Source organism: Aquarana catesbeiana, linkage group LG03, assembly GCF_042186555.1.
Source record: "Aquarana catesbeiana isolate 2022-GZ linkage group LG03, ASM4218655v1, whole genome shotgun sequence".
NCBI lineage: Eukaryota > Metazoa > Chordata > Amphibia > Anura > Ranidae > Aquarana > Aquarana catesbeiana.
Window position 1 is genome coordinate 544,611,655 of NC_133326.1, and position 27,148 is coordinate 544,638,802.

Consider the following 27,148-nt stretch of genomic DNA (forward strand, 5'->3'; position numbering starts at 1 on the left):
TTTTCGACGGACTTTACGACGGACTTGCCTACACACGATCAACCAAAGTCCGAGGGATTCGTACGTGAGCAGTACAACCGAGCAGACTTTTCGACCAGACTCGAGTCAGTCGGACAGATTTGAAACCTGTTTCATTTCTAGGTTCGTCAAACTTTTGATAAAAAAAGTCCGCTGGAGCCCACACACGATCGAATTGTCCGACGGACTCCGGTTCGCCGGACCAAGTATGTCGTAAAGTCCGGTCGTGTGTATGTGGCATGAGAGAATTTTGATGTCAGCATGTGGTCATGACTCTGCTATGGTGCCGTTACATGGGGAAACTGAATGTAATGCCGCGTACACACGAGCGGACTTTATGGCAGACTTGGTCCGGCAGATAATTCGTGTGTGGGCTCCAGCGGATTTTTTTCCCCAAAAGTTTGACGGACCTAGAAATGAAACATGTTTCAAATCTTTCCGAGGGACTCGAGTCCGGTCGAAAAATCCGCTCGTCTGTATGCTAGTCCGACGGACTAAAACCGACGCTAGGGCAGCTATTGGCTACTGGCTATCAACTTCCTTATTTTAGTCCGGTCGTACGTCATCACGTACGAATCAGTCGGACTTTGGTGTGATCGTGTGTGTCCAAGGCCGTCCGTCTGTAAGTCCAGCGCACCTACGCTACAAAGTCAGTCGGAAAGAACGTCGGACCAAGTCTGCCGTAATGTCCGCTCGTGTGTACGCGGCATTAGATGCATTTGATATGGAAGAAGGTGGTGAAAGTTTTTTGTTTTCTCTGAATACACCGTCTTCGATGTGTCTCTCGAGGTGCCGGCTTGTCCCAACGGGTCTTCTGGCACTGCTTTGTTATCCTCTGTTTTTCATTACCTTGTAATTGCCATTTTTACATGTCTATTCAGAAAGAAAAAAACAAGAGATATAACTCAGAGAAACCCAAGTTGACTTTTCAAAAGGGTGGAGCAGACAGAACAATAAGCAGAAGCCATGTTGATGTTTCACTTAAACATAACTGATTTTATACTACCTAGTGACAATTAAAGCGGAGTTCCAGCCTCAAAAAAGTTTAAAATTTTTTTAAAAATAAGTAGCTACAAGTACTGTAGTTGCTGACTTTTAATAAGGACACTTATCTGTCCAGGGAGCCTGCGATGTCAGTCCCCCGAGGCCGATTCGTCCACCGGCTCGGGTGCAGGCACTGCCATTACAACTAAGGGAAACAATGGAGCCTTCAGGCTTCACAGCTAGTTTCCTACTGCGCATGCGCGAGTCACGCGGCGCTTTCTTAATCTTTTGGGACACACACGGGTCCCAGAAGGCAGCGGGGGAGAAGGAGGAGGGCTCGCCGCAGAAGAGGAAATTACGTACTTCACCTCGGCCCGGCTGGGACGGAAGTACACCTTTGTAAGTTCTTAGAAGGTAGGAAAAAATAAAAGATAGATAGATCGATCGATCTCCAAAAACGAGGGGTGGAGGGGTGGTCTTTAGTTTAAGGCCACTTTGTAAAGTTTGGTGGAACTCCGCTTTATGGATGAATATTATCAGCATGTATAAGTACATAAATGCTGCATATAGTAAATTTAGTGCATTTGTTTTTAACCGCTTGCCGACCAGCCGCTATCATTTTACTGTGGCAGGTCGTCACGATCCTGCGAACCGTCATAGCTAGACGTCGGCTCACAGGATCGGAATAGCAGCGGGGATGCCGATGCTCGTGGCCGACGGTCGTGATGACCGCCAGCCACGAGCGATCGCGAGAGGCAGAACAGTGACGAGTGTGTGTGTAAACACACACTTCCCTGTTCTGTTCTGAGAGGAATGACAGATCGTGTGTTCCTATTAGCTAGCAACCACGATCACGTCCTCTAGTCAGTCCCCTCCCCCTTCAGTTAGAAACACGTAGCAGGGAACACAGTTAACCCCTTGATCGCCCCCTAGTATTAACCCCTTCCCCGCCAGTGACATTTTTACAGTAATCCGTGCATTTTTATAGCACTATTATGCTAAAAAATAAAGTGCTAGTGCAATATTCAAATAACAATCAATAAACGTTAAATTCATCCATGCGATTAAGTGCTGCAGTGTTTTGTGCGATATTCAAACGAAAAGTCCATAAGCGCTCCAAAAATCACCCATGCGATTCAGTGAATGCAAAAGGTAAAGTGTTGTAACCACACACAGGTTTATTTTGTCTAGAAATCAGTGGAGGCTCATAGGATTACATATTATTATCATTTTTATAGCACTGATCGCTGTATAAATGCCAATTGTCCCACAAATGTGTCAAAAGTGCCCAAAGTGTCCGCCATAATGACGCATTCCCGATAAAAATCGCAGATCGCCGCCATTACAAGTAAATCTATCCCCTATTTTGTAAATGCTATAACTTTTGCGCAAACCAATCAATATGCGCTTATTGCATTTTTTTGTTTGTTTTTTGTTTACCAAAAATATGTAGAAGAATACATATCGGCCTCAACTGAGAAAAAAAATTTGCTTTTTTTTTTTTTTAAAAAGAAAATGGGGATATTTATTATAGCAAAAAGTACAAAATTTTTTTTTTTTTTTTTTTCAAAATTGTTGCTCTTTTTTTGTTTATAGCGCAAAAAATAAAAACCACAGAGGCGATCAAATACCAGTCAGTTAAAGCGTCACAGTGCCGAATCGCAAAAAATGGCCTGGTCATTCAGCAGCCAGATCTTCCGGGGCTGAAGTGGTTAATGATGATACGATGATTTTAAGGCATTTAATAATCATTTTTTTATTAAAGTGTTACTAAACCCAGGCACCTGCATTCACTAATATCTGGTACCGCAGTACACAGAACATGGAAATGCAATTATTTTAGTAAATATAAACTGCTTTTCTCATCAGTAGTATATAGCAGTTTTGTGACTTCTATCAGTATCTGGTTAAAGCTTCTAGGAAGAGTTTTCATTCTCCTCTGACTATCCTATGAGGCTGCAGGATCACTGACCCTTCTATTTTGACAGTGCTGATTGGCCCTGTGCTGATCACATGCGCAGTGTTAAATTTGGCAGCAAATTTCGATTTCGTTTTAGGCCTGGTTCACACCTGTGCAGGTTGCAGTTTGCATATTGCAGGTGTATTTTGCTTTTTTCAATATACCTTTTTGATCCATTGAAGTCTGAGGAACCAAAAAACAGAAAAAAGTCCCTGGCCCTTTCCATAAAATGCACAGATGTGAACATGACCCTTATGCAGCGTACACACGGCCGGACTTCCCGACAGAAAAAGTCCGATGGGAGCTTTTGGTCAGACATTCCGACCGTGTGTATGCTCCATCGGACTTTTTCTGTCGGCATTTCCGACGGACTCAGATATAGAACATGTTCTAAATCTTTCCGACGGAGTTTAGCCCGTTGGCAATTCCGCTCGTGTGTACGGGGCATTAGGAAACCATGTTAAATCGAATGTAGTGTGTTTCTGCAAAACTGAAACCGTAATAAGGAGAGCCGGCAAAACTGTAATCCTTAAAGTGATGTTTATTGGTACATCAGAGTGACAATAAAACAATAAATCTGACGCATTTCGGCAATGGCCTTAATCGTAGCTACGATTAAGGCCATTGCCGAAACGCGTCAGCTTTATTGTCACTCTGATGTACCAATAAACGTCACTTCAAGGATTACAGTTTTGCCGGCTCTCCTTATTACTGTTGCATTGGAGTGTGTTGGGACACATCGAGCCTCGGCACCTGTGAGTGGACCTGGTGTATTGATTAAGTTGTCCCTGCAGAGAGCGCTGTTACCTTTCTTCTTTTCCATTCTGCAAAACTGAAAACGCACTAAAAAATGCATAGGTGTGAATTAGGCCTGAGTATTGGACCTCTTTCACACTGTAGAGGTTTTTCAGGCGCTTAATGGCGCGTACACACGGTCGGACTTTTCGGCTACAAAAGTCCGACAGGCCGTCCGACAGACTTTCGACTGACTTTTGGTGGACTTGCGGCGGACTTTCTAATGAACGGACTTGCCTACATACGATCACACAAAAGTCTGACGGATTCGTATGTGATGACGTACACCGGACTAAAATAAGGAAGTTGATAGCCAGTAGCCAGTAGCTGCCCTAGCGTCAGTTTTTGTCCGTCGGACTAGCATACAGATGAGCGGATTTCTGGGTCCGGCGGAGTTACGATGTAAAGATTTGAAGCATGTTTCAAATCTAAAGTCTGTCAGATTTGCGGCTGGAAAAGTCCGCTGAAAGTCCGGGGAAGCCCACACACGATCAGATTGTCCGCCGGATTTGGTCCGTTGGCGTCCGTCGGACTTTTGTAGACGAAAAGTCCGACTGTGTGTACGCGGCATTAGGGCTAAAAATAGCGCCTGTAAAGCGCCTGAAAAATGCCTCATCTGCAATCCCAGTGTGAAAGCCCGAGTGCTTTCACACTGGGGCGCTGCACTGGCAGGATCTTAAAAAAATTCCTGCAAGCAGCATCTTTGGGGCGCTTTAGGAGCGGTGTATACACTGCTCCTAAAGCGCCCCTGCCCACTGAAATAAATGGACAGCGCCGCCAAAAGCGCCTGCAAAGTGTCTTGGCAGTAATGCTTTGCGGGCGCTTTTAACCCTTTATTTGCCTGCTAGCGGGGGTTAAAAGCTCCCCACCAGCAGTCTAAAAGGACCTCCAAAACGACGGTAAAGCGCTTAGTCCCATTTTAGTCTTCTGCAATTGTTTTAGTTTTGGCCGTATTTAGTCGACCAAAGCTCCAGTTCATTTTAGTTGACTAAAACTCTTTTTACTCGTCTAAAATCAAATGGGTGTAGTTAAATTGTAATGCATTATTTAACCATTTCTCTACAATTTCCAAACTCTTTATATACTGCTGGAGTGAAAAATCGAATATGTTATTTATTGTATTAACTATTAAGTTTTGAACATGCACTACAGACACAGATTTGGTCGTTATATAACGTCTTTATTTAACTACTTGCTTACTGGGCACTTAAACCCCCCTCCTGGCCAGACCAATTTTCAGCGCTGACGCACTTTAAATGACAATTGCGCGGTCATACAACACTGTACCCAATTGAAATTTTTATCATTTTTTTTCCCACAAATAGAGCTTTCTTTTGGTGGTTTTTAATCACAGCTGGGATTTTTATTTTTTACTAAACAAACAAAAAAAGATGGAAAATTTTGAAAAAAAAAATCATGTTTCATAGTTTGTTATAAAATTTTGCAAACCGGTAATTTTTCTCCTTCATTGATATGCGCTGATGAGGCGGCACTGGTGGGCACTGATAGGCACAGTAAAGGCGGCACTGATAGGCACAGTAAAGGCGGCACTGATGGGGACAGATAAGGCGGTACTGATGGGTGGCACTGATGGGTGGCAATGATGGGCACTTATGGGCACTGGTAGGTGACACTGATGGGCACTGATAGGTGGCACTGATGTGCAGCACTGTTGTTGAGGCACTGATTGTGGGTACTGATGGGTGGCACAGTGGGCACTAATGGGTGGCGCTGGTGGGCACTGGTAGGCAGCACTGCTGCCTATTGCTAGGTGGCACTGGCAGGGGGCACAGGTGGGCACTGAGGATCTGCAGCAGCTCGCTGTGATCAAGACTGATGTCCCTCTCACGGCCGCCGGTGATCGGCTTTTTTTTCCTCCTCACGCTGTCAGCCCGAGGAGAAAAAATAGCAGATTACCGGCTCTGTTGACATCACATGATCAGCTGTCATTGGCTGACAGCTGATCACGTGGTAAGGGGTTGGGATCGACCCCTTACTCCGATCTGTGATCAGGCGAGTCTCATAGACTCGCTAATCACAGAGCACACCGCGCGTGCCCTGCAGGGGGCGCGCAGGCCGCTCGTGCACGGGACGATGTCAATGGACGTAGTCCCGGCAAAGCACGTCTGCGCCGTAGCCATCATTCGGCTATAGCGCAGATCTGAAGTGGTTAAGTAAAACCAAGTTTTGTTACAAGAATATTGCTAAGGGTAACGTTAAAATAAAAAAATAAATGATGCGTGATGATGCCCCCCGTGCAGTGCGCGTTTACATGAACTTTGACAGTTCCAAAAACTGAACAGAACAAAACATTTCAGCAGCTTTGTCTCATGGCCTGGTGTCAAGAAGGGCAGCAAAGAGGCCACTACTTCACTCCAGGAAAAACATCGGGGACAGACTGATATTCTACAAAAGTTACAGGGATTGGACTGCTGAGGGCTGGAGTAAAGTCATTTTCTCTGATGAATCCCCTGTAATTGTAATGTACACAGTCACACTTACAATGGGTGCTCTCTGCTGTAGACGGTGGTCGTTGCCATGAGTCGGGACTCTTGAGGTGGGACTCTCGTCTGGAGGACTCGGGAGGTCTGTAGTGCACAATGCTGCTTTGGACGGTCGTCTGAGGACTCGAAGGCCTGTAAAGAGAAGCCCATAGCTGAGAAGGAAGAAGTCAGCGGAGGGGGACATGACAGGGTGATAAGGCAAGCCAGCAAGGTCAGGTTTAAGGTGTGGCATATAAGTTTAATTAAAAGGTTATTTATTGGTTAATATTTGGTGCAAAGGGGGGGGGGGGCCAGTAGTTAATAAAATAAGGAGGAGTGGGTGGGGCTGTAACAGTCTTTTGAACTGGTCAAGAGCTTCTGGTCAAGAGCTTTAGATGTCTCTGGAAATTTGGAGTGGAGTTCCTGTTTAATATGAGTGAGCTACAGCAGCTTAGAGCAGCTGCGGATGTTCATGGAGTGGACTGGATACAGAGCCAAGTATCGGCTTCTCTGCAAGGGGTCCAGCAGAGTTCCCCCAGTTTGGGACCTGCGCCCCAGCGCGCTAGGAGGTCTAAACCCCCTGAGCGCTTCACACCAGATAGGACCCCTCAGGCTCAGCGCCGCAACGGGAGCCCGCAAGCGGAACCTTCAGGCCCCCCTGCCAAACGCATGCCTGCCTTGGACAGGGGTGAGCCTGGAAGGAATCCCCATCTCAGGCGGAGCCAGCGGGGGATGGGGTCTCCCCGGCAATCAGCGCCCCCCCAATCCTCTAATGTCTGGATTCCGGTTACTGTGGCCAGTGTGCCTGGCGAGGTACCGCTCGGCACACCGGCTTGGCGTGGGAGAGTTGGAGCTGCGAGCACCGGCCTGGAGCGAGAGGTGGCTGGTGGCTCACCCAGAGATTCGGATGGCCAGCGGGAGAGGAGGGGCACGTCTGCCCGTGGACGTTTGGATGCTGCGCCGTGCACCTCCGGACAACAGGTGGCGCCTGCGCACCCGGGTCAGGCCGGGGCGCGGGATGATGACGTCAGCGGCGATTGGCGCCGAAAGGGAAGAGAGAGGACTGACGACGCTGCGGCAGCTGCCTGAGACTGGAGGAACCCTGGAGCATCGGGGATCGGATGCCAGCAGTGCCGAGGAGGAGGGTGAGCTGGTGGAGGACCCCGGGGACGCCGTGAGGAAAGTCGGACCGGCGGCTGAAGGGGTTTTCCGCCCCATGCAGCCTGGTGAGTCTCCTTCTATTTTACCTTTTTTTTCTCCTTCTGTTTTGTCAGGGTTGGGAGCCCAGGGACAAGGGGGGGTTGTTGCTGGAGGCCCGGGGATGGAGGGACTAACGAGGGAAGTACTGCTGGGTCTAAAAGAATTGCTGCAGGGGCTTGGTAGTGGGGGGGTGCTCGGAGGAGCAGCTGCAGTGGGGGGATGCGTCCGTGGGACCGGCAGAGACAGTGATGAGCCCCTCTACCCCTTCGACAATAGGGACAATGGGGGATGTGCTGCAAGGGGCTAGTCTGGTGGAGACGGCAGAAAAGCAGAAGGATTCACAGGACAAGGATGCGGAGAAGGTAAGACTGGCTGATGCGGCAAAGTGCGAAGTATATGTGTGTTTCGAAGGACCCCTGGGAGCACACCTGAAGCAGGAAGTTCGGGATAGGTTTTGTAAAGGGGAGTATGTGGAGATATTTTCTCTACTTCCCCTGGAAAAATTTAATCTAGATTGTGTCAAGCCGGATGAAAGTAAAAAGGAGGATGAGGAAAAACGGAGGTATCGTCTGATTCCTCGCACGTTTAATAATTGGTTGCAAGCGTTTGCAATTTCGCCCAGTGTGATTGGCGAAAAGGAACCGATAAGCTGCTCGGCCTTGTTCTGTTATCTACACGCGATCAGGGAGGCGAATAGGGTTTATGGCGGCATGGCGTGGTTGCACTATGACGAGCAGTTTCGGCAACGAAAGGCGGTCAGACCGGCTATCCGCTGGGATCACAAAGACATAGGGCTTTGGATGAAACTTATGACCCCGGCCAGGAGCGGGAATCAGTTTTTTCCAGGGGGGGCTGGCAGTGCTTCCACCCCAGGTACGTCGACCATTAGAAAGAAGGGGGTCTGCTGGCAATTCAACGACAGCTCTTGTCGTTTCGGAGGGTCTTGTCGCTTCCAACATGAATGCTCAGGATGCGGGGGCAGTCATGCCTTCACCAGGTGTTTTAAGGCCGGTAAGCGCAAGACAGGAGATGGGTCTGGAAAAAGGGAGGACGCCGGTGATGGTGGGAAGGATGTTTCCTTTCCTAAATAGGTATCCGGACCGGGAGTCGGCTCGACTCCTCGGGGAGGGATTCTCTGTGGGTTTTAGAATCCCATGCTCCTTGGTTACAGTTCCCCCGATTCCGGCTAATTTACAGTCGGCTCGCCTGTTCCCTGAGGTGGTGACGGAGAAACTTCAGAAGGAAGTTTCTTTGGGTAGGATGGGCCGTCCTTTTTCTTCCCCACCATTTCAGGGATTGATAGTGTCCCCTTTGGGTGTGGTTCCCAAAAAAGAGCCGGGCAAGTTCCGTTTGATTCATCATCTTTCTTACCCGAAAGGGGCGTCGGTGAATGATGGTATTGGCCTGTGTGGTCACCTATACTTCCTTTGATGCCGCGATCTCATGGGTACGGAGGTATGGCCGGGGCACTTTGTTGGCGAAAGTGGATGTGGAAGCAGCATTTCTTTTGCTTCCAGTTCATCCGGATAGCATGCACTTATTGGGCTGTAGATGGCAGGGGTCTTATTTTGTAGACCGTTGTCTGCCTATGGGGTGTTCCATCTCATGTGCGTTGTTTGAGACCTTCAGTTCCTTTGTGGAATGGGTAGTACGTGACGTATCAGGGTTGAACTCCGTCATCCATTACCTGGATGATTTCCTGTGTATCGGCCCGGCGGATTCCAATGCTTGTGCGGTTCTGCTGGGAACGTTACAGCATGTGGCGGATCGTTTTGGTATTCCGTTGGCTCCCGAAAAAACAGTGGGCCCCACGACCGAACTGGTCTTTTTGGGAATAACGATTGATTCCCTGGCCATGGAGTGTTGTCTGCCAGAAGACAAGCTTGTGGCTTTGAGGCAGGAAGTTAGGGACTTGGGGGGCAGACATAAGGTTCGGGTCAAAGAGTTGCAGTCTCTGTTGGGCAAATTGAATTTTGCCTGCAGAATTATCCCAATGGGTAGCATATTTTGCCGTCAACTTTCGTTGGCAATGGCTGGTGTCAGCAACCCTAGGCATTTCATCCGTCTGACTCGGGATCATCGAGCGGATCTTGGGGTATGGGACGATTTCCTGGCTGCTTACAATGGGAGGTCGGTTTGGATGTCAGGCCCCGTTAGCAATGTGGACATGGAGTTGTTTACTGATGCGGCAGGGTCAGGAGGATATGGAGCGTTCTTCCAGGGAAAGTGGTGTGCGGGTAGCTGGCCTGATGATTGGAGGGCGGCGGGTTGGTTGCGTAACCTAGCACTTTTGGAATTGTTTCCTATAGTGCTGGCAATGGAAATTTGGGGTAATGCATTTCAGAATAAAAAAGTGCGTTTCCATTGTGACAATTTGGGAGTGGTTACTGCCATAAACAATTTATCGGCCTCTTCTCTCCCAGTGGTGCGCTTGCTGCGCCATTTGGTGTTGTTATGCCTTCGCCTTAATGTGTTCATCTATGCTGTTCACATTCCGGGGGTTTCTAACAGGATTGCGGATGCTTTGTCTCGTTCGCAGTGGACAGAATTCCGTGTATTGGCACCGGAGGCGGAGCAGCATGGTACCCCCTGTCCTCAGCGGTTATGGGCGATCGCACTGGAGTTGCCGCAGGATTGATTCGCAAGTCGCTGAGTGAGGCGACGTGGGGAGCATACGCTGGAGCATGGAAGGAATGGAATTAGTTGGTGGCAGAGGTAAGGGGGCTTGAGCCTCGGGATGATGAGTCGACGTTGGTCTTGTACTTTATCGTGAATAAGTTTCTTCGAGGGGCCTCTGTGTCGTCGGTAGAACGTAAGTTAGAGGGATTGGCTTTCTGGTTCAAAATGCAGGGAGAGACGGACGTCATGAAGTCGTTCATCGTGCGTCAAGCCTTAAAGGGCTATCGCAAGGGTTACAAAGCTAAGGATCGGAGGCGCCCAGTCTCTTTTGATACAGTACGAAAGATAGTGGCGGCTATACCACGGGTGTGCTTTACGAAGTATGAGCAGCGATTGTTTCAGGCGGCCTTTTTGTTAGCTTTCTTTGGGGCCCTGCGCATAGGGGAGCTGGTCAGCCCTAATAAGCGCGTTGCTGGGGGTCTCGGGAGGGAGGATGTGACACTGCACGGTGACTCGGTGAGTATTACCGTTCAGAAGTCCAAAACGGATCAGACTGGGAAAGGGGCCGTTTAGGAGCTGTTTCGGGGTGTGGAGGCCGGACTGTGCCCAGTCACGGCTGTATTGCAGCTGGCAGCGCTCAGGCCTAACATGGCAGGACCTTTCTTGATGCACAGGGATGGCTCGTTCTTATTGCGTTTCCAGTTCATTGCGGTTTTCCGCAAGTGTCTTACGGCGGCAGACTTGGTTCCCAGTCAGTTTGGTTCGCACACTTTTTGTATTGGCGCTGCTACGGAGGCAGCTAGATGGGGCCTGGGGGCAGCGGTTATCAAACGGATCGGTAGATGGGAATCAGACAGGTTCAGGCTTTATGTTAGGCCTCATCTTATTTAACCAAGTGGTGTGTGTTTTTCATGTTTCTTTCTGCATTTTCCACCTCTTGCTCCTTCTTTTTTGTGTGTTTAGTTTGTGCATGTTAAGTGGTGTTTGGGTGCAGGTGGTGGGGCAATGTTTCTTCTCTGTCTGTTTCAGGTCGCAGATGCCTGGTGTGGATCCTCGGGCATTGCTTTGTTTACTGGGGGGCCAGGAGGGCAGAAGTTAGGCCCGCAGCTAGGTTTGCCCTGGGAGGTGGGTAGTGTCCGGTGGATTGGAGTTAGGGGGATGATGTGGAATAGGGTGGTTCCTGAGGTTCATAAATTTGCATGGTGGGACAGGGCTCCTGATATTGTGGTTATCCACGCAGGGGGGGAATGATCTGGGTGTCAGGCGATCCAGGGAACTGATTCGCGACATTCGGTTTGATTTTCTCAGATTTGGATGTGATTTTCTGGGCACCATATTTATTTGGTCGGAGATTGTGGCCCGTACTTTTTGGAGAGAGGCCAGATCTGTGGACCGAATCAATAAAGCCCGGGTGAAAGTCAACAAGGAGGTAGGGAGGTTTTTTATCAGGAACGGAGGTCTGGTCATTAGGCACTTGGATTTAGAATCCGAGACTTGGAGGTTCCTCAGGGGTGATGGAGTTCACCTCAATGCAGTGGGTAATGATTTATGGTTTTTGGGCTTGGAGGACGGAGTGCAGAGGGCTTTTCAGGTGTGGCGGAGCGCGCAGGCATAAGGTGTCATACCTGCTGCGCTATGGCATTTTGGGATCCTTGGCGGTGGTAGAATGTGATGCATTCTGGGTAAACGGTGGGGAACCATCAGGTATGGTATCCTCGAGTGGGAACGGTTCACTGGCTAGTGACCGTGTAGATTAAGGACCCTGGGGTGGCTGAGGTCAGCTGGGTTTAGGCCCTGAGTCTTTTAAATAGCGGCTGGGGTGGCAACTCAGTTAGATGGGCCTCGGACACAAACAAAGAGGGTTGTGGATACACTGGTACTGCCTTGGATCTTAAAAGTTATACATTTCAGTGAGCATAGTGAAGTTTAGGTGGGTGTTTACATTATGTATTGTTAAATAAAAGTTGGTTATTAATAAAGGCCATGTTGGCCATTTAACCCACCTCAGGTGTTGTGTGGTTATTTAAGTTGTATTAAGGGGGCAGTATGGTATAAATAGGTAAGTGGTATTTAGCAGGGTAAGCTCTTAGCTACCCTTGTCAAGAGAAGCCCGTAGCTGAGAAGGAACGAGTCAGCGGAGGGGGACATGACAGGGTGATAAGGCAAGCCAGCAAGGTCAGGTTTAAGGTGTGGCATATAAGTTTAATTAAAAGGTTATTATTGGTTAATATTTGGTGCAAAGGGGGGGAGCCAGTAGTTAATAAAATAAGGAGGAGTTGGTGGGGCTGTAACAGTCTTTTGAACTGGTCAAGAGCTTCCCTCCCTCCCGCCCTGCATATAGGTAGGTGGTATAGGTTTTTCCATTTGGAGTGGTAATGAGGTGCATTTTGGGATCCTTGGCGGTGGTAGAATGTCATGCATTCTGGGTAAACGGTAGGGAACCATCAGGTATGGTATCCTCGAGTGGGAACGGTTCACTGGCTAGTGACCGTGTAGATTAAGGACCCTGGGGTGGCTGAGGTCAGCTGGGTTTAGGCCCTGAGTCTTTATAAATAGCGGCTGGGGTGGCAACTCAGTTAGATGGGCCTCGGACACAAACAAAGAGGGTTGTGGATACACTGGTACTGCCTTGGATCTTAAAAGTTATACATTTCAGTGAGCATAGTGAAGTTTAGGTGGGTGTTTACATTATGTATTGTTAAATAAAAGTTGGTTATTAATAAAGGCCATGTTGGCCATTTAACCCACCTCAAGTGTTGTGTGGTTATTTAAGTTGTATTAAGGGGGCAGTATGGTATAAATAGGTAAGTGGTATTTAGCAGGGTAAGCTCTTAGCTACCCTTGTCATGCTGACTGCACAGTCGCTTGCTTGCTGGGAGCGGAAGCAGGCAGAGCTCCATGGAAACCAAAAGTTAGTTCACGAGGGTAAACGTCCCTGCCTCACATTTTCATCCCGTTTTCATTCATTAACGAAAACAGAATTGATTTTCGTCATAGTTCTCATCAGTGGACGAAAATGTGGTGTATTTTTCGTTTTGTTTTTGTCACGGCAAAAATGCTGCTGCTGAAAATTTTGACAAAACATTTTCGTTGACGAAATTAACACTGCACATTCGCCATCCCAAGAAAAAAAAAATTCTCTAGCATTACACACTGAACTAAGGGCAGTTGAAAACCCTTTTATGAACGTTGGAAACTGAAATGTGAAAATCGTCCATTTTACAGCTTTTACATACTGAGTTTAGCAGCAGTTATGAGCATTTGAGGGTAGAAGTGTTTTTTTTTTAAAGATAACCTCAGGAGACCCTCCCAAATGCCCACAATGCATGGAAAAACAAGTACAATCTTAACTATTTCAGCCAATCTGTGAGAGAAGAGAGAGCAGTGCTTGTAGATAGTTGTCTTATTTTTTGTGTTTTCATTATGGATCCCAACATGAGCATGTGTGAGGAAATGCTCCTGATGTTGCTGAGGCTCCGAAGACATAGAAAATTGCGTGAGCGGACCAGAGTTTGTCACTATTGGACTCATCTATTGATGCAACATGTGGTGAAATTATGTAATACGGAGGCATACAATAAATAATCTCAAAAGTTCATTATTTGTATAATAAACAAAGTGTAAATAAGTATAGAAAGTCCCATTCAAAGGATCCTAGACAGCAGATACGTGGGTAGGTAGATGGCAGTTAATTCTTAGTCCTTCACCGCACCACTGTGATAATAATACAAATGCGCGCTTACCAAACAGCAAGCTTAGGAAGCTTGTGACCTTAACCCGGTCAGGGCCTTTCCAGGAGGGACCATCAAAGGAGAAACAGACCACCTTCGCTTGGGATAAGCACGCTGTTCAGCAGTTATCACTAATAGGAGAAATACCCCTGGCTAGGGATAAGCCTCAGGAGAAGTATGGCAAGAAAAGAAGGAGGGCAACATAGCGTGATCCTGCTTTCAATGTTTAATAAAATCAAATGGAAATACACTTACATTTGGATGATAAAAACAAGCACATAAGCCGGCCGGCTAAAAACGATCGCCCGTCCTACAGACGGTAATGCAGCACGTCAGCACGTCAGCCGGCCGGCTTATGTGCTTGTTTTTATCATCCAAATGTAAGTGTATTTCCATTTGATTTTATTAAACATTGAAAGCAGGATCACGCTATGTTGCCCTCCTTCTTTTCTTGCCATACTTCTCCTGAGGCTTATCCCTAGCCAGGGGTATTTCTCCTATTAGTGATAACTGCTGAACAGCGTGCTTATCCCAAGCGAAGGTGGTCTGTTTCTCCTTTGATGGTCCCTCCTGGAAAGGCCCTGACCGGGTTAAGGTCACAAGCTTCCTAAGCTTGCTGTTTGGTAAGCGCGCATTTGTATTATTATCACAGTGGTGCGGTGAAGGACTAAGAATTAACTGCCATCTACCTACCCACGTATCTGCTGTCTAGGATCCTTTGAATGGGACTTTCTATACTTATTTACACTTTGTTTATTATACAAATAATGAACTTTTGAGATTATTTATTGTATGCCTCCGTATTACATGGTTTGTCACAGCGCTGCTCCTTTACAACCATTTATATAAGTAACGTGTATCTTACTTTTAGCAGCTGCTTTTGTATATTGTTTTTGATCATTGATTGTTTTATAGTTTCATTTTTTTTGTCTTTGCACAAGTATCATTCACTAATATCCCTTCACAGCGCGGTGTTTTCCTTTTGTTTTTCCTATTTATGTGGTGAAATTAGTGTGTTTTTTTTCAACATTTTTATATGTTCAGTAACTATCAGAAATGTTTTACCCTGTAAAAATGCTTATAAATACAAACGCGCGTAAACGCAGTTTACCATGGTTACAAGCATTTGGCGTTTGAAATGCCAGTAAACTACAGTCCTGAATGCAATTTTTCTACTTTCAAAAAAATGCCTGTAACTTCAACTGCCTATAAACTACTATAAATGACTGTGTGTACATGTACACATAAGATAACATAGAGCAGAGTTCAGGGGCTGCTGGAAAAATGCCCAACTGCTCCTAAACTTCCGTTTAGCAGCTGTAGTGTACATGAGGCCTAAGCATGCGCAGAGTGACTCTATCATATAAGGCAGTGGTTCTCAACCCTTCTAGTGCCGTGACCCCTTGATATAATTTCCCAAGTTGTGGGGACCTCTAACAGTAAAGTTATTTTCGTAGCATGGGTTGTCAGCACCCAAGGCAAGATAAGTAATTTGCGCTGCTAACCCACAGACTTTTAGCGCTCCCTGAGTCCCTTCCACTTGTACAGTATTAAAACCCCTTATGGTACATTTTTGGATGTACCACTCTTTCTCTTTGTTCTCCTTTCTTTCCCTTTCATCTCTCTCTATCCCAATTTCTTGTTTTTTCCCCATCCCTCTCTCTAGCCATTTTTCTTGTTCTTTCTCTCCCTTTTTCTTTGTTCCTCCCCCTCTTTTCCTCTCCCTTCCATGTATTCTCTATTTTTATTCCTTCTCTTACTCCTTGGTGGTGGGAATGAGATGAGTGGGAGTGCTGGCATGGAGTTAGGAAGAGTGGCTGTGCTGGCGTGGAGTTGGGATGAGTGGGAGTGCTGGTGGGGAGTTCTGATCAGCCAACTTAGGTGCTCTTGATCAAAGAAATGAATGAGCGGCTGCGAAGAGGCTGCGTGGGCCGCTGCGGGCTCCAGGAACAGACCAGCTGGTCGGCCACAGGCTCCAGGGACAGCCCTGCTGGGCGGCCGCGAAAAGGGTAGGAGAGCAGTGCGGGATTCAGGAACAGCCCAGGATTCGTTAACCCCTGGCAAATCGTCATTTGAGTCCCGAGGGGGTCCCAACCCTCAGGTTGAGAACCACTGATATAAGGAGATGGATTGGGGACTGTGGAAGAAGGGGAGGATAAGAGAAGACAGAGTTAAACAGTCCCTTCATTTTTAGCGGGAGAGAGGGGAGTCACAGTTGTGCCCTCCCTTTATTGTGTTGGGGTTACAGTCCCCCCCCCTTTTCCCTCCTTCCCCTGTATTTCTATACATTTTTGGGGATGGTGCCACAATGTGGATGTTTCACAGCATGATGCTCTGACCACACACATAAATTTGTTAATTTAGTGCAAAACTCTTCACATTGCAAAGTATGAGAGGAATCTTTGCATCTGGAGGTAAAGAGGTTTAACCCCCACATATGGAAGGGTTTCCTTGCAGTTAGAGCCCTTTCACACCGGGCCGCCCGCAGCGTCAGCGGTAAAACGCCGCTATTTTTAGCGGCGCATTTCGTCCGCTAGCGGGGCACTTTTACCCCCCGCTAGCGGCCGAGAAAGGGTTAAAACCGCCCGCAATGCGCCGAAATAGCAGCGTTTTGCCGGCGGTATCCCAGCGCTGCCCCATTGATTTCAATGGGGAGCAGCAGTGGAGGAGTGGTAAACACACCGCTCCTTCACCGCTCCAAAGAAGCTGCTGGCGCTCCGGTGTGAAAGCCCTTGGGCTTTCACACTGCAGACAATGCTGCAGCTGTTTGAGGGCGGATTGCAGGCGCTATTTTTAATGCTATAGCGCCTGCAAAACACCCTCGGTGTGAAAGGGGTCTAAGAGTTGTAAAAAAGGAGATATGGGGGGTTATTTACAAAAGGCAAATCCACTTTGCACTGCAAGTGCACTTGGAAGTGCAGTCGCTCTAAATCTAACGGGTAGATCTGAAATGAGTAGAAGCTCTGCTGATTTTATCATCCAATCATGTACAAGCCAAAATGCTGTTTTTTATTTTCCTTGCCTGTCCCCCTCGGATCTACAGTGACTTTACTTCCAAGTGCACTTGCAGTACAAAGTGGATTTTCCTTTAGTAAATAACTCCCATGGCTTCCCTTAGGGACTAGTTCTAGCTACCCTAGTTGATCAATAGGAAAAAAAAAAGAAGCTGAATATGACTATTAACGTTTGGGAATAGGGTTCTGTATATGGAGGTTTCAAAGTTGTTTTTTTTGTTTTTTTTATTTTCATTTTTTTTATTCCAGCTCGATGGACTTTCATCTTTCTTGCCTTTTCCGATATTTGTATTCATTTTAGACCAGTAACATTACAAGCATATTTTCTCGAGGTCAGGACAAATTTCACAGTCTATATATAAAACTGTCAGAGCAATAGAAATGCATAATATTAGACCCAGTTTAAGATACATTTTCCATGTACAGCGCCTTGAAAAAGTATTCATACCCCTTGCAAGTTTCCACATTTTGTCATGTTACAAGCCGGCGAATCTCTACACCATAGGAACGATCATAGCAGCCGTTCCGCCGCTTGATCGTTCCTATGAGAGGCGAGAGGGGACGTCCCCCCCCCTCCCGCCGCCCTCCGGTGCCTGCTTCGACTCACCGTTACGATCGGTGAGGCGGAGAGTGGATCCGCCGGCGCCGGATCAAGATCATAGAGATTTCCGGCGGACCAGATGGTCCCCGGAGTCTCTATGATCGTCGGAGGCCGGGCGCGATGTTATGACGTCACGCCCGGCCTCTCCATTCAAAAAAACGGTGCCGCTTCGGCTTGGAAGCGGCGATCGTTTTATTTATTTTTTTAATTTCAGGCTTCCCAGCCTAGTGGTGAGATATGGGGTCTTATTGACCCCATATCTCACTATTAAGAGGACCTGTCATGTCATATTGCTATTACAAGGGACGTTTACATTCCTTGTAATAGGAATAAAAGTGATCAATTTTTTTTTTTTTTTTTTTTCAAAAAAGTGTCAGAATAAAAAAAAAAATATAATTAACAATAAAAAAAAAAAAAAAAATTTTTAAAGCGCCGCTGTCCCCGTGTGCTCGCACGCAGAAGCGAGCGCATACGTAAGTCCCGCCCACATATGAATGAAAACGGTGTTCAAACCATACATGTGAGGTATCGCCGCGAACGTTGGAGCGAGAGCAATAATTTTGGCCCTAGACCTCCTCTGTAACTCAAAACATGTAACCAGTAAAAAAATTTCAAGCGTCGCCTATGGGGATTTTTAAATACCAAACACTGGCGCCATTCCACGAGCGTGTGCAATTTTGAAGCGTGACATGTTAGGTATCTATTTACTAGGCGTAACTTCATCTTTCACAAAATGCAAAAACATTGGGCTAACTTTACTGTTTTGTTTTTTTTTAAACACAAAACAGTTTTTTTCCCAAAAAAACGCGTTCGAAAAATTCCTGCGCAAATACTGTGTGAGATAAAAAGTTGCAACAACCGCCATTGTATTCTCTAGGGTCTGATGATTTTTACATGTAGGAGCAAAGTGTCAGAATTGGCCCGGTATTGAAGCGGTTAATCTCAGTATAAATACAGCTGTTCTGTGAAGCCCTCAGAGGTTTGTTAGAGAACCTTTTTTTTTTTTTCTCAAACAAAAGATGTTTATTGAGAATTAAAAATAAGACCTACAGAAATCCAGAACACAATGGATATCAAAGACAGCAAACAACAACATTCAAGCGTGAAAAACATGCCATATACAATGGTATGCAGTTTATCCATAAAGGAAGTACAATAAAGTGTAATTGAATGATTGTTACGTAGTCATCCAGCTTAGAGTACAATATCATCATAACTATAAGTAAACGGTCCATGACTAGGTCCTCTGGAGCTAACCCAGGGACATCTAACCACGAGGACCAGTAAACAAACAGTATCATGAAGGCCAAGGAACACACCAGACAGGTCAGGGATAAAGTTGTGGAGAAGTTTAAATTGGGATTGGGTTATAAAAAAAAAATATCCCAAGCTTTGAACATCTCACGGAGCACTGTTCAATCCATCATCCGAAAATGGAGTATGGCACAACTGCAAACCTACCAAGACTCGGCCATTCACCTAAACTAACAGGCCGGGCAAGGAGAGCATTAATCAGAGAAGCAGCCAAGAGGCCCATGGTAACTCTGGAGGAGCTGCAGAGATCCACAACTCAGGTGGGACAATCTGTTCACAGGACAACTATTAGTCGTGCTCTCCACAAATCTGGCCTTTATGGAGGAGTGGCAAAAAGAAGGCCATTGTTGAAAGAAAGCCATAAGAAGTCTTGTTTGGGAGAAGCCATGTGAGGGACACAGCAAACGTGGAAGAAGATGTTCTGGTCAAATGAGACCAAAATTGAACTTTTTTTGCCTAAAAACAAAATGCTATATCTGGCAGAAAACTAACACTGCACATCACCCTGAAAACACTATCCCCACTGTGAAACATGGTGGTGGCAGCATCTTGTTGTGGGGATGCTTTTCTTCAACAGGGGCGGGAAAGCTAGTCAGAGGTAATGGGAATATGGATGGAGCCAAATATAGGGCAATCTTAAAAGAAAACCTGTTAGGGTCTGCAAAAGATTTGAGATTGGGGCGGAGGTTCACCTTCTAGGAGGACAAAGACCCTAAACATGCAGCCAGAGCTACAATGGAATGGTATAGATCAGGGATATACCTCCAGCTGTTGCAGAACTACAAGTCCCATGAGGCATAGCAAGACTCTGACAGCCACAAGCATGACACCCAGAGGCAGAAGCATGATGGGACTTGTAGTTTTGCAACAGCTGGAGGTCCACTAATTGCATATCCCTGGTTTAGATCAAAGCACATTCATGTGTTAGAATGGCCCTGTCAAAGTCCAGACCTAAATCCAATTGGGAATCTGTGGCAAGACTTGAAAATTGCTGTTCACAGACGCTCTCCATCCAATCTGACAGAGCTTGAGCTATTTTGCAAAGAAGAATGGGCAAAAATGTCACTCTAGATGTGCAAAGCTGGTAGAGACATCCCCAAAAAGACTTGCAGATGTAATTGCAGCGAAAGGTGGTTCTACAAAGTATTGACTTAGGGGGGGCTGAATACAAATGCACACCACACTTTTCACATATTTATTTATAAAAAATTTGGAAAACCAATTATCATTTTCCTTCCACTTAACAATTATGTGGCAAAGTGGCGCTCTTTGGCTCTCGCTGCTTTCAATTAAAGTGAGTGAGCCAATGAGGAGAGAGAGGGGGTGGGGCCAGACCGCGGCCTCATGTCTGAATGGACACACAGAGCTGTGGCTCGGCTAGGGTGCCCCTATAGCAAGCTGCTTGCTGTGGGGGCACTCGGTAAGAGGGAAGGGTCAGAAGCACCTGCGAGGGACCCGAGAAGAGGAGGATCTGGGCTGCTCTGTGCAAAACCACTGCACAGAGCAGGTAAGTTTAACATATTTGTTATTTTTAAAGAAAACAAACTGAGACTTTAGTAATACTTTAAGATTGGTCAGAATCGCCCAAGAAAAGAAGAAAGCCTGAGTCCTGTTATTTTGTGCTACATTTAGTTGTCCCTTTGGGTCTAGATCAGGGGTGCCCAACCTTTTGAGGAGCGAAGGCCACTTTAGCGACTTGGTAACTGGTCGTAGGCCACAGTGAGCGGAGTGGGCAGATGACAGGTCCGTGTACACTCTGCATATGCAGAGCAGACATGCACACAGCCCGCTCTACTCTATTGGCCCTTCGATCCGCCCAGACAGAAGGGGATAGAATCCCCTTCTGTTTTTTTTAAGTCGATTAGGTTGGAGATAGGCACACAAGTCCGTTTACATCTGCCGCTGCAGGGTTCGACTGGGCCCGCCTGAAAAATGGACAGGTGGACCTGATCGGACCGATCGTGTGAAAGGGGCCTAAAGCTGCTTTCACACTGATGCACTGCGGTTTACCTGCACTTCAGCTGACCTCAATCTTCACTTCTTCCTCAGGATTCCTGCTGTTATTGCTGGCTGCTGCTGTCCCCCAGGCAAGTATGGCTGGTGGCTGCTGCTGGCTGTCCTCCAGGGCTGGTAATGCTGGTTGTTACTGCTGGTGGGTACTGTTGGCTGGAACTGTTGGTGGGTACTGCTGGTGGGTATTGTTGGTGGGTATTGCTGGCTGGTTCCTGACCCACTATCCCCGAGCATCAGTATGACAGGAGCCGGTGTTCTGACATAAAGTGTCCTCCTATCGGATAGTGTCCGCCCCGTACTGCGCAGGTGCAGCGCTTGCGCAGTACGGGGGAGAAGGAGATGCCGAAAATGTCCGAAGTTGATCAGCTGACCATCAGCTGTACACGGCGCTTGGGCACTTCTTAGCGATGGCTGTGTAAGAGGGCCCCTCGCCACGCTTCGGGCATGGCCTCGCTGCGCTCGGCAACTATTTATTCTAACTCTATGTCCACTTGGATAGTAGGGAATGAACCTGGACATAGGGTGAGAATAAAAGCGCAGGCGCCGTGTACAGCTGATGATCAGCTGTTGAACTTCGGAGACTTTCGGCGTCTCGTTTGTCCTCCGTACTGGGCCTGCGCAGTACAGGGCGGACAGTATATGATAGGGGACTGTATTCGACAAGACACCGGCTCTGGAGGAAGCATGCGGCTGCAGTAGGGAGCAGAGCCGATGCTTCTTGTATCACTCCTGTCACAGGCAGAGTACATTTGGTATCACTCCGCCTGTGACAGGAGTCGGCGCTATACAGGAAGCATCGGCTCTGCTTCCTCTAGCCTGGCTCCGTTCTTCACACTTATGCTTGGTGATGGCGGGTTGGGAACCTGCGATCTGGGCTTGCCAACCCGCCGTCCCGGAGCAGGAGGTGGTGGACCATATGTGGCTCGCGGGCCAGCTTATGATTTTTTTATGTTCTACTTGAAATATATTGTATTTATGGGTTCCATATATTTTTAGAGGCCTTCAACTTATCATTCAGGCTCGGTTCATGCTGCCGCGACTAAACATCACGTGATTTGCGGTGCCACTTTGCCAGGAGATTTCCTGTTGATTTGCTAGCGATTTGAGTATGACTTGATGCGACTTTGAAGCCACTTTCAGGGAATGCCTGGATAATCTTCCTGTAATGTTGGATCCAAATCACATCAATATAGATGAGGATCAGACTTGGAGGCGACTTCCATTAAAGTCTATGGGCACAAGTCGGATAGAAGTTGTTTTTTTCAACTCTCCTAGAAGCCAGCAGTGTTTTTGCAGAAAAAAAGAATAAGTGTCTAAAGCTTTTACAAGGTTTTAGGAGCTTTTACAGGCGTCAAGCTCTTTGAAATGAAATAGAACTCAAACACTAGTGTTTAGGCGCGTTTAGCAGCTTTTATTAGCTTTAAGCATTTTTTTTTCTTCCCAAACGCTGCTGCTCCTGGATGCAATGGCAGTGGGGGGGGGTTTCTGCCTTTTAAAGCTTCTGCCACTAAATGCTGCTAAAAGCCTATGGGGGTTATTTGAGAAAGGCAAATCCACTTTGCACTACAAGTGCACTTGGAAGTTCAGTCACTGTAGATCCGAGGGGGGAACAGCATTTTAGCTTGCACATGATTGGATGGTAAAATCAGCAGAGCTTCCCCTCATTTCAGATCTTCTCCTCAGATTTACAGCGACTTCACTTCCAAGTGCACTTGTAGTGCAAAGTGGATTTGCCTTTAGTAAATTACCCCCTATGTGTGCATGGACATATAGGCTAACATGGAGGGGCGTTTAGAGGCAGGAACAAAAAAAAAACGTAAGACGCCCCTAGAAGCAGCTGTAAAAATGTCCAGTGTGCATGAGGCTTTGCTGCATTTTGCATTTTCCCGCGGCTGTGGTAAATGTAGGCTAGTGTACATGAAGCCTTAGGCTATTAGCTTTTTTTGAGCTTCAGTGTCTAGGAGCAGAAAAAAAAAATTGTTTTTGGAGCGTTTTTTTTAACCAAAAAGAAAACACTAAACCATTCCTAAACAGCTTTTTTTATGTACTGTAAAAATGCTAAAGCTCTTAAAAGCTACTAAAATACTACTACAAGCCAGCACAAAAAGGCTATTATCTGTGTTTTTTCACCTAGCTATTTTGTCTAGCATTTTTTGAACTTCTAAAAAACGCTAGTGCACATGAAGCCTTAGGGCATCAGATCAATGTTCATTTATCATTAACCATGATAATTTTTAATTAACTAATTCAAATGGGATAGTCATTGTTTTCCCTGACCTAGCAATCAATATTTTTATGGCTATAAAGGTGAAATCGAATAGTTGTTTGGAATGTCCAGGCGCCTTCACCACAGATTTATTTATTAAAGGATATGTAAGCCTTTGTGTTTTAAAAAACAAGCATGTCATACTTACCTCCTCTGTGCAGTTGGTTTTGCTCCGATCCTCCTCTTCTGGGGTCCCTTAGTGGCGCTCCTGGCTCCTCCTCTTCTCGAGTGCCCCGTTGGAGAAGCGCTCTCCCTCGGGGCACCCGTGCGGGCACGCTCCCGTGTCTTGCTGCTGCATCCATCGACACAGACAGTAGGACTCGGCTCCGCCCCCCAGCTCCCCCCGTCATTGGATGTGATTGACAGCAGTGGGAGCCAATGGCTGCGCTGCTATCAATCTATCGAATCAGAACTCGAGACACCAACTGGAGCGCGTGTCCCCAGCGCAGGAACGATCGGGCTCCGGTAAGTAAAAGGGGGGCTCTGGGGGGCTGGTGCACTACAAAAGGTTTTTCACCTCAATGCATAGAATGCATTGAAGTGAAAAACCGCAAGGGTTTACAACCCCTTTAAAGCCCATAATGGAGATTTTTTGAGCTTGATTTGCATGAGGAAGTATATAAAAATGTATATACAAATCCAAAATCTTTGAACTTTCAGACATGTCCACCAAACATGATATATTGTTCTCTCCTGACTGCAACCCCTAAAACATGCAGAGGAAGCCCTTGGAACGTACACTATTACCAAAAGTATTGGGACGCCTGCCTTTACACGCACATGTAGTTTAATGTCATCCCAGTCTTAGTCCGTAGAGTTCAGTATTGAGTTGGCCCACCCTTTGCATCTATAACAGCTACAACTTTTCTGGAAAGGCAGTCCACAAGGTTTAGGAGTGTGTCTATTGGAATGTTTGATCAGTCTTCCAGAAGTGCATTTGTGAGGTCAGACACTGATGCGGACGAGAAGGCCTGGCTCGCAGTCTCCGCTCCAATTCATCCCCATGGTGTTCTATCGGGTTGAGGTCAGGACCTATGTGAAGGCCAGTCAAGTTCCTCCACCCCAAACTTGCTCATCCATGTCTTTATGGACCTTGCTTTGTGCACTGGTCCAAATCATTTGGTGGAGGGGGGATTATGGTGTGGGGTTGTTTTTCAGGGGTTGGGCTTAGCCCGTTAGTTCCAGTGAAGGGAACTCTTAAAGCATCAGCATACCAAGACATTCTGGACAATTTCATGCTCCCAACTTTGTGGGAACAGTTTGGGGATGGCCCCTTCCTACTGCAACATGACTGTGCACCAGTGCACAAAGCAAGGTCCATAAAGACATGGATGAGTGAGTTTGGAGTGGAGAAACTTGACTCAATATTGAACCCTACGGACTAAGACTGGAATGACATTAAAGTGCATGTGTGTGTAAAGGCAGGTGTCCCAATACTTTTGGTAATATAGTGCATTGGACCCAAATACCACTGCAGTAATACGTTTTAATTTGCTTCAACAATCGAGGTACCTATATAGGAACTAAAATCATGAAGTGTCAATATGTACCAATCATTAGGATCCAATTCTATTTTCAAATGACTTTCCCATTTGAGCATAAATGGGCTTTTACCAGATATAGAGTGAGCAAAGTATAGTGTACATCTCTGAGATGGAATCCTATCAAGATTTTTACACAATTATTCCATTGATGTAATCCTTGTAAGACCTAAGTAAGATTTCAAGTTCAATTGAACGTAATGATATAATTCTATATCTGTAAGTTGGAATTGATCCTGTAATGTTTGCCTTGTCAGGATTCCTTATATCTGCTATATGTATTAGACGCCTTTCACACAGAGGGCTGTTCTGCCGCAGTTAAAAGCATATACTATGTTCTGTGAAATTCAAGACTCCAGGCACTGCGATCAGCTGCATTTGTACAGCGAGATTACCTGCGTTTAAATGCGGCTGCGTTTAGCTGCGTTTGGAACATTCTTGCCATTTCTGATGTGCTTCCTGTTGCTTTTCTTTCCTTGTTGCCGCTGCTATCCGCAGGAGAAATAGTACACTGCGATTACCTGCAGTTATGTGCAGATAGCTGCGCTAAATCGCTCCTTGACGCAGTCAATTCTATTTTTTCTATCCGCACCAAACTGCATGTAACTAAATCGCAGCTAAACGCAGTGTGTGCTTTTAGCTGCGGTAGAAAACTAGAAAATCCGCAGCTAAAAGCACAATTCTATCTGTCTGTGTGAAAGGGGCCTTAATCCCTTATTGGTCCACCATTTAAACTCTGTAGGGTTAAGACCTGGAGCAAATGTAGAATTGTTGAGGAGGGGGATAATAGACTATGTAGGGATTTAAGTCCATGGGGTTGATTTACTAAAGACAAATTGACTTTGCACCACAAGTGCAGTCACTGTAGATCTGAGGGGAAGATCTGAAATGAGGGGAAGCTCTGCTGATTTCTATCATGTACAAACAAAAATGCTGTTTTTTATTTTCCTTACATGCCCCCTCAGATCTAAAGTGACTGCACTTCCAAGTGCACTTGGAGTGCAAAGCGGATTTGCCTTTAGTAAATAAACCCCTATATGTTGTATTCAATCTGTCCCATAGACTAAATTAAAATGACAAAGCCGGTTGTCTTTTTTTATTTATTTTTTTATTTAGTTAGTGACTCTTGGTATGGAATGAGTTGCCACAGTTGCAATGTTTATCACTTTTTGGGATGCTATAGAAGAGGATGTGGCTCTGGACTGGAAGTTGTGTCTCTTATGATAACAAGGCTCTCATTTGATTACATAGTTTTTTTATTACTTTATTACTCATCATGTTCTTGCAGTCCGGCATCCAAGAGTGACGGGCGGAAGTGTATAAATATTTATAGAGGATGGCTGTCCCATCCTGTGTCACTGTGGAGACTTCCCAGCCACTCTGACCTTCTATTTTTATCTGTTGTAGGAGCCGGGTGGACACCACTGCTGGAACCAAAGAGACATGACGGGGGAATGGTCAGACTGGATGGACGGCTGTACAGTGACATTGGCGCTGGCCCTGGGTTTCCTGGGGCTGCTGTATTGGTGAGTGTTCTTCAAAGAAAAGTGTGAATCTGCCTGCCTCCTTATCAGGGACTGAATTTTCTGCCTTAGAGTTCCCAGCTCCACCCCCCTGCTGCAGCCATTAGTCAGCTTTTCTCCCCCGTTGGAGTTTTAATTTGTTTTAAAATTTAGTGAGTGCAGCAGGAGGAGTGAGACACTATAGGAGACATGCAGAAGAAGCAGAAATTTAAAGTTTTGGGTGGACTTTTGAATTTAAAGGGCAGTGGCAGACAACAGGGCATTTTAGTCTGTGATCTGTTAATACTCTGCAGGATGATGCACTGCAACTGTTAGTGAGTAGATTTTTTCTCATAGTACGTAAAGTGGTTGTAAACCTCTGAAATGAAAAATGAACAGAGCAAACACCTCTGTAGTGTATACTAGCCTCAATTCAAAGCATTGAGTGTGATTTCTATATCCTCTCTTCCCCCTGCTAGCTGCATTAGTCAGTTCTGGCAGGTTATCTGGGGAGACAGTCCTGACTCTCCCTCCAGCACAGAGAAGGTGATTTACAGCCTTAGCTGTGCATGTTTCCCTATGAGACTGTGTGTGTGTGTGTGTGGGGGGGTGGTCTTTCCCCCCACTTTTTTTAGATTACACTCAGCTCTCTCTATGCTGTGCAGTGTGTGACGTCAGATCCCCTGCTTGCTGGAACTGAAAAACATCCTTTGATCGATGTGTTCTGCGGCTGTAGAGAAGCAAGGGCTGCAGATAAACAGGTACAATGTATGTAGGAGGATTTGTTTCATCTCTGTGTATCACCTGAGGCCAGTCACTTCAGTTGGTATATGGAACAGTTCACAACCACTTTAAAGACGAGACTGGGGCCTTTTTGTTACCCGATTTTGTGTTGTGCCAAACTCTCCTCCTTCAGGGGGTGGAACTGGAAACTGAGAACACACTGGCCACACAGGCTCAAATTCGGGGGCCATTCAGTACAAGAGGCTACTGGTAATCTCCAGGATAAGAAGCAAACCAGGGTGACAACCATTCAGCGGGTGATGTGTCTAAGTTAAACTTCCAACAGGAACAGTAGACCGCTGTTATTTAAAAGGACATTCCACA

General features: G+C 46.4%; 1 protein-coding gene across 5 annotated transcripts in view; it reads left to right on the forward strand.

Annotated features, from left to right (window-relative positions):
- TBXAS1 (thromboxane A synthase 1) overlaps nt 1–27,148 on the forward strand; it is a 198,645-nt gene that overhangs the window by 110,702 nt on the left and 60,795 nt on the right. For all 5 annotated transcript variants that reach the window (XM_073621485.1, XM_073621486.1, XM_073621487.1 and 2 more), the window contains exon 2: nt 25,947–26,065. In XM_073621485.1, coding sequence (XP_073477586.1) covers nt 25,983–26,065 — 83 coding nt within the window. In that variant the 5' untranslated portion in view covers nt 25,947–25,982. The remainder of the gene's footprint in view (nt 1–25,946; nt 26,066–27,148) is intronic.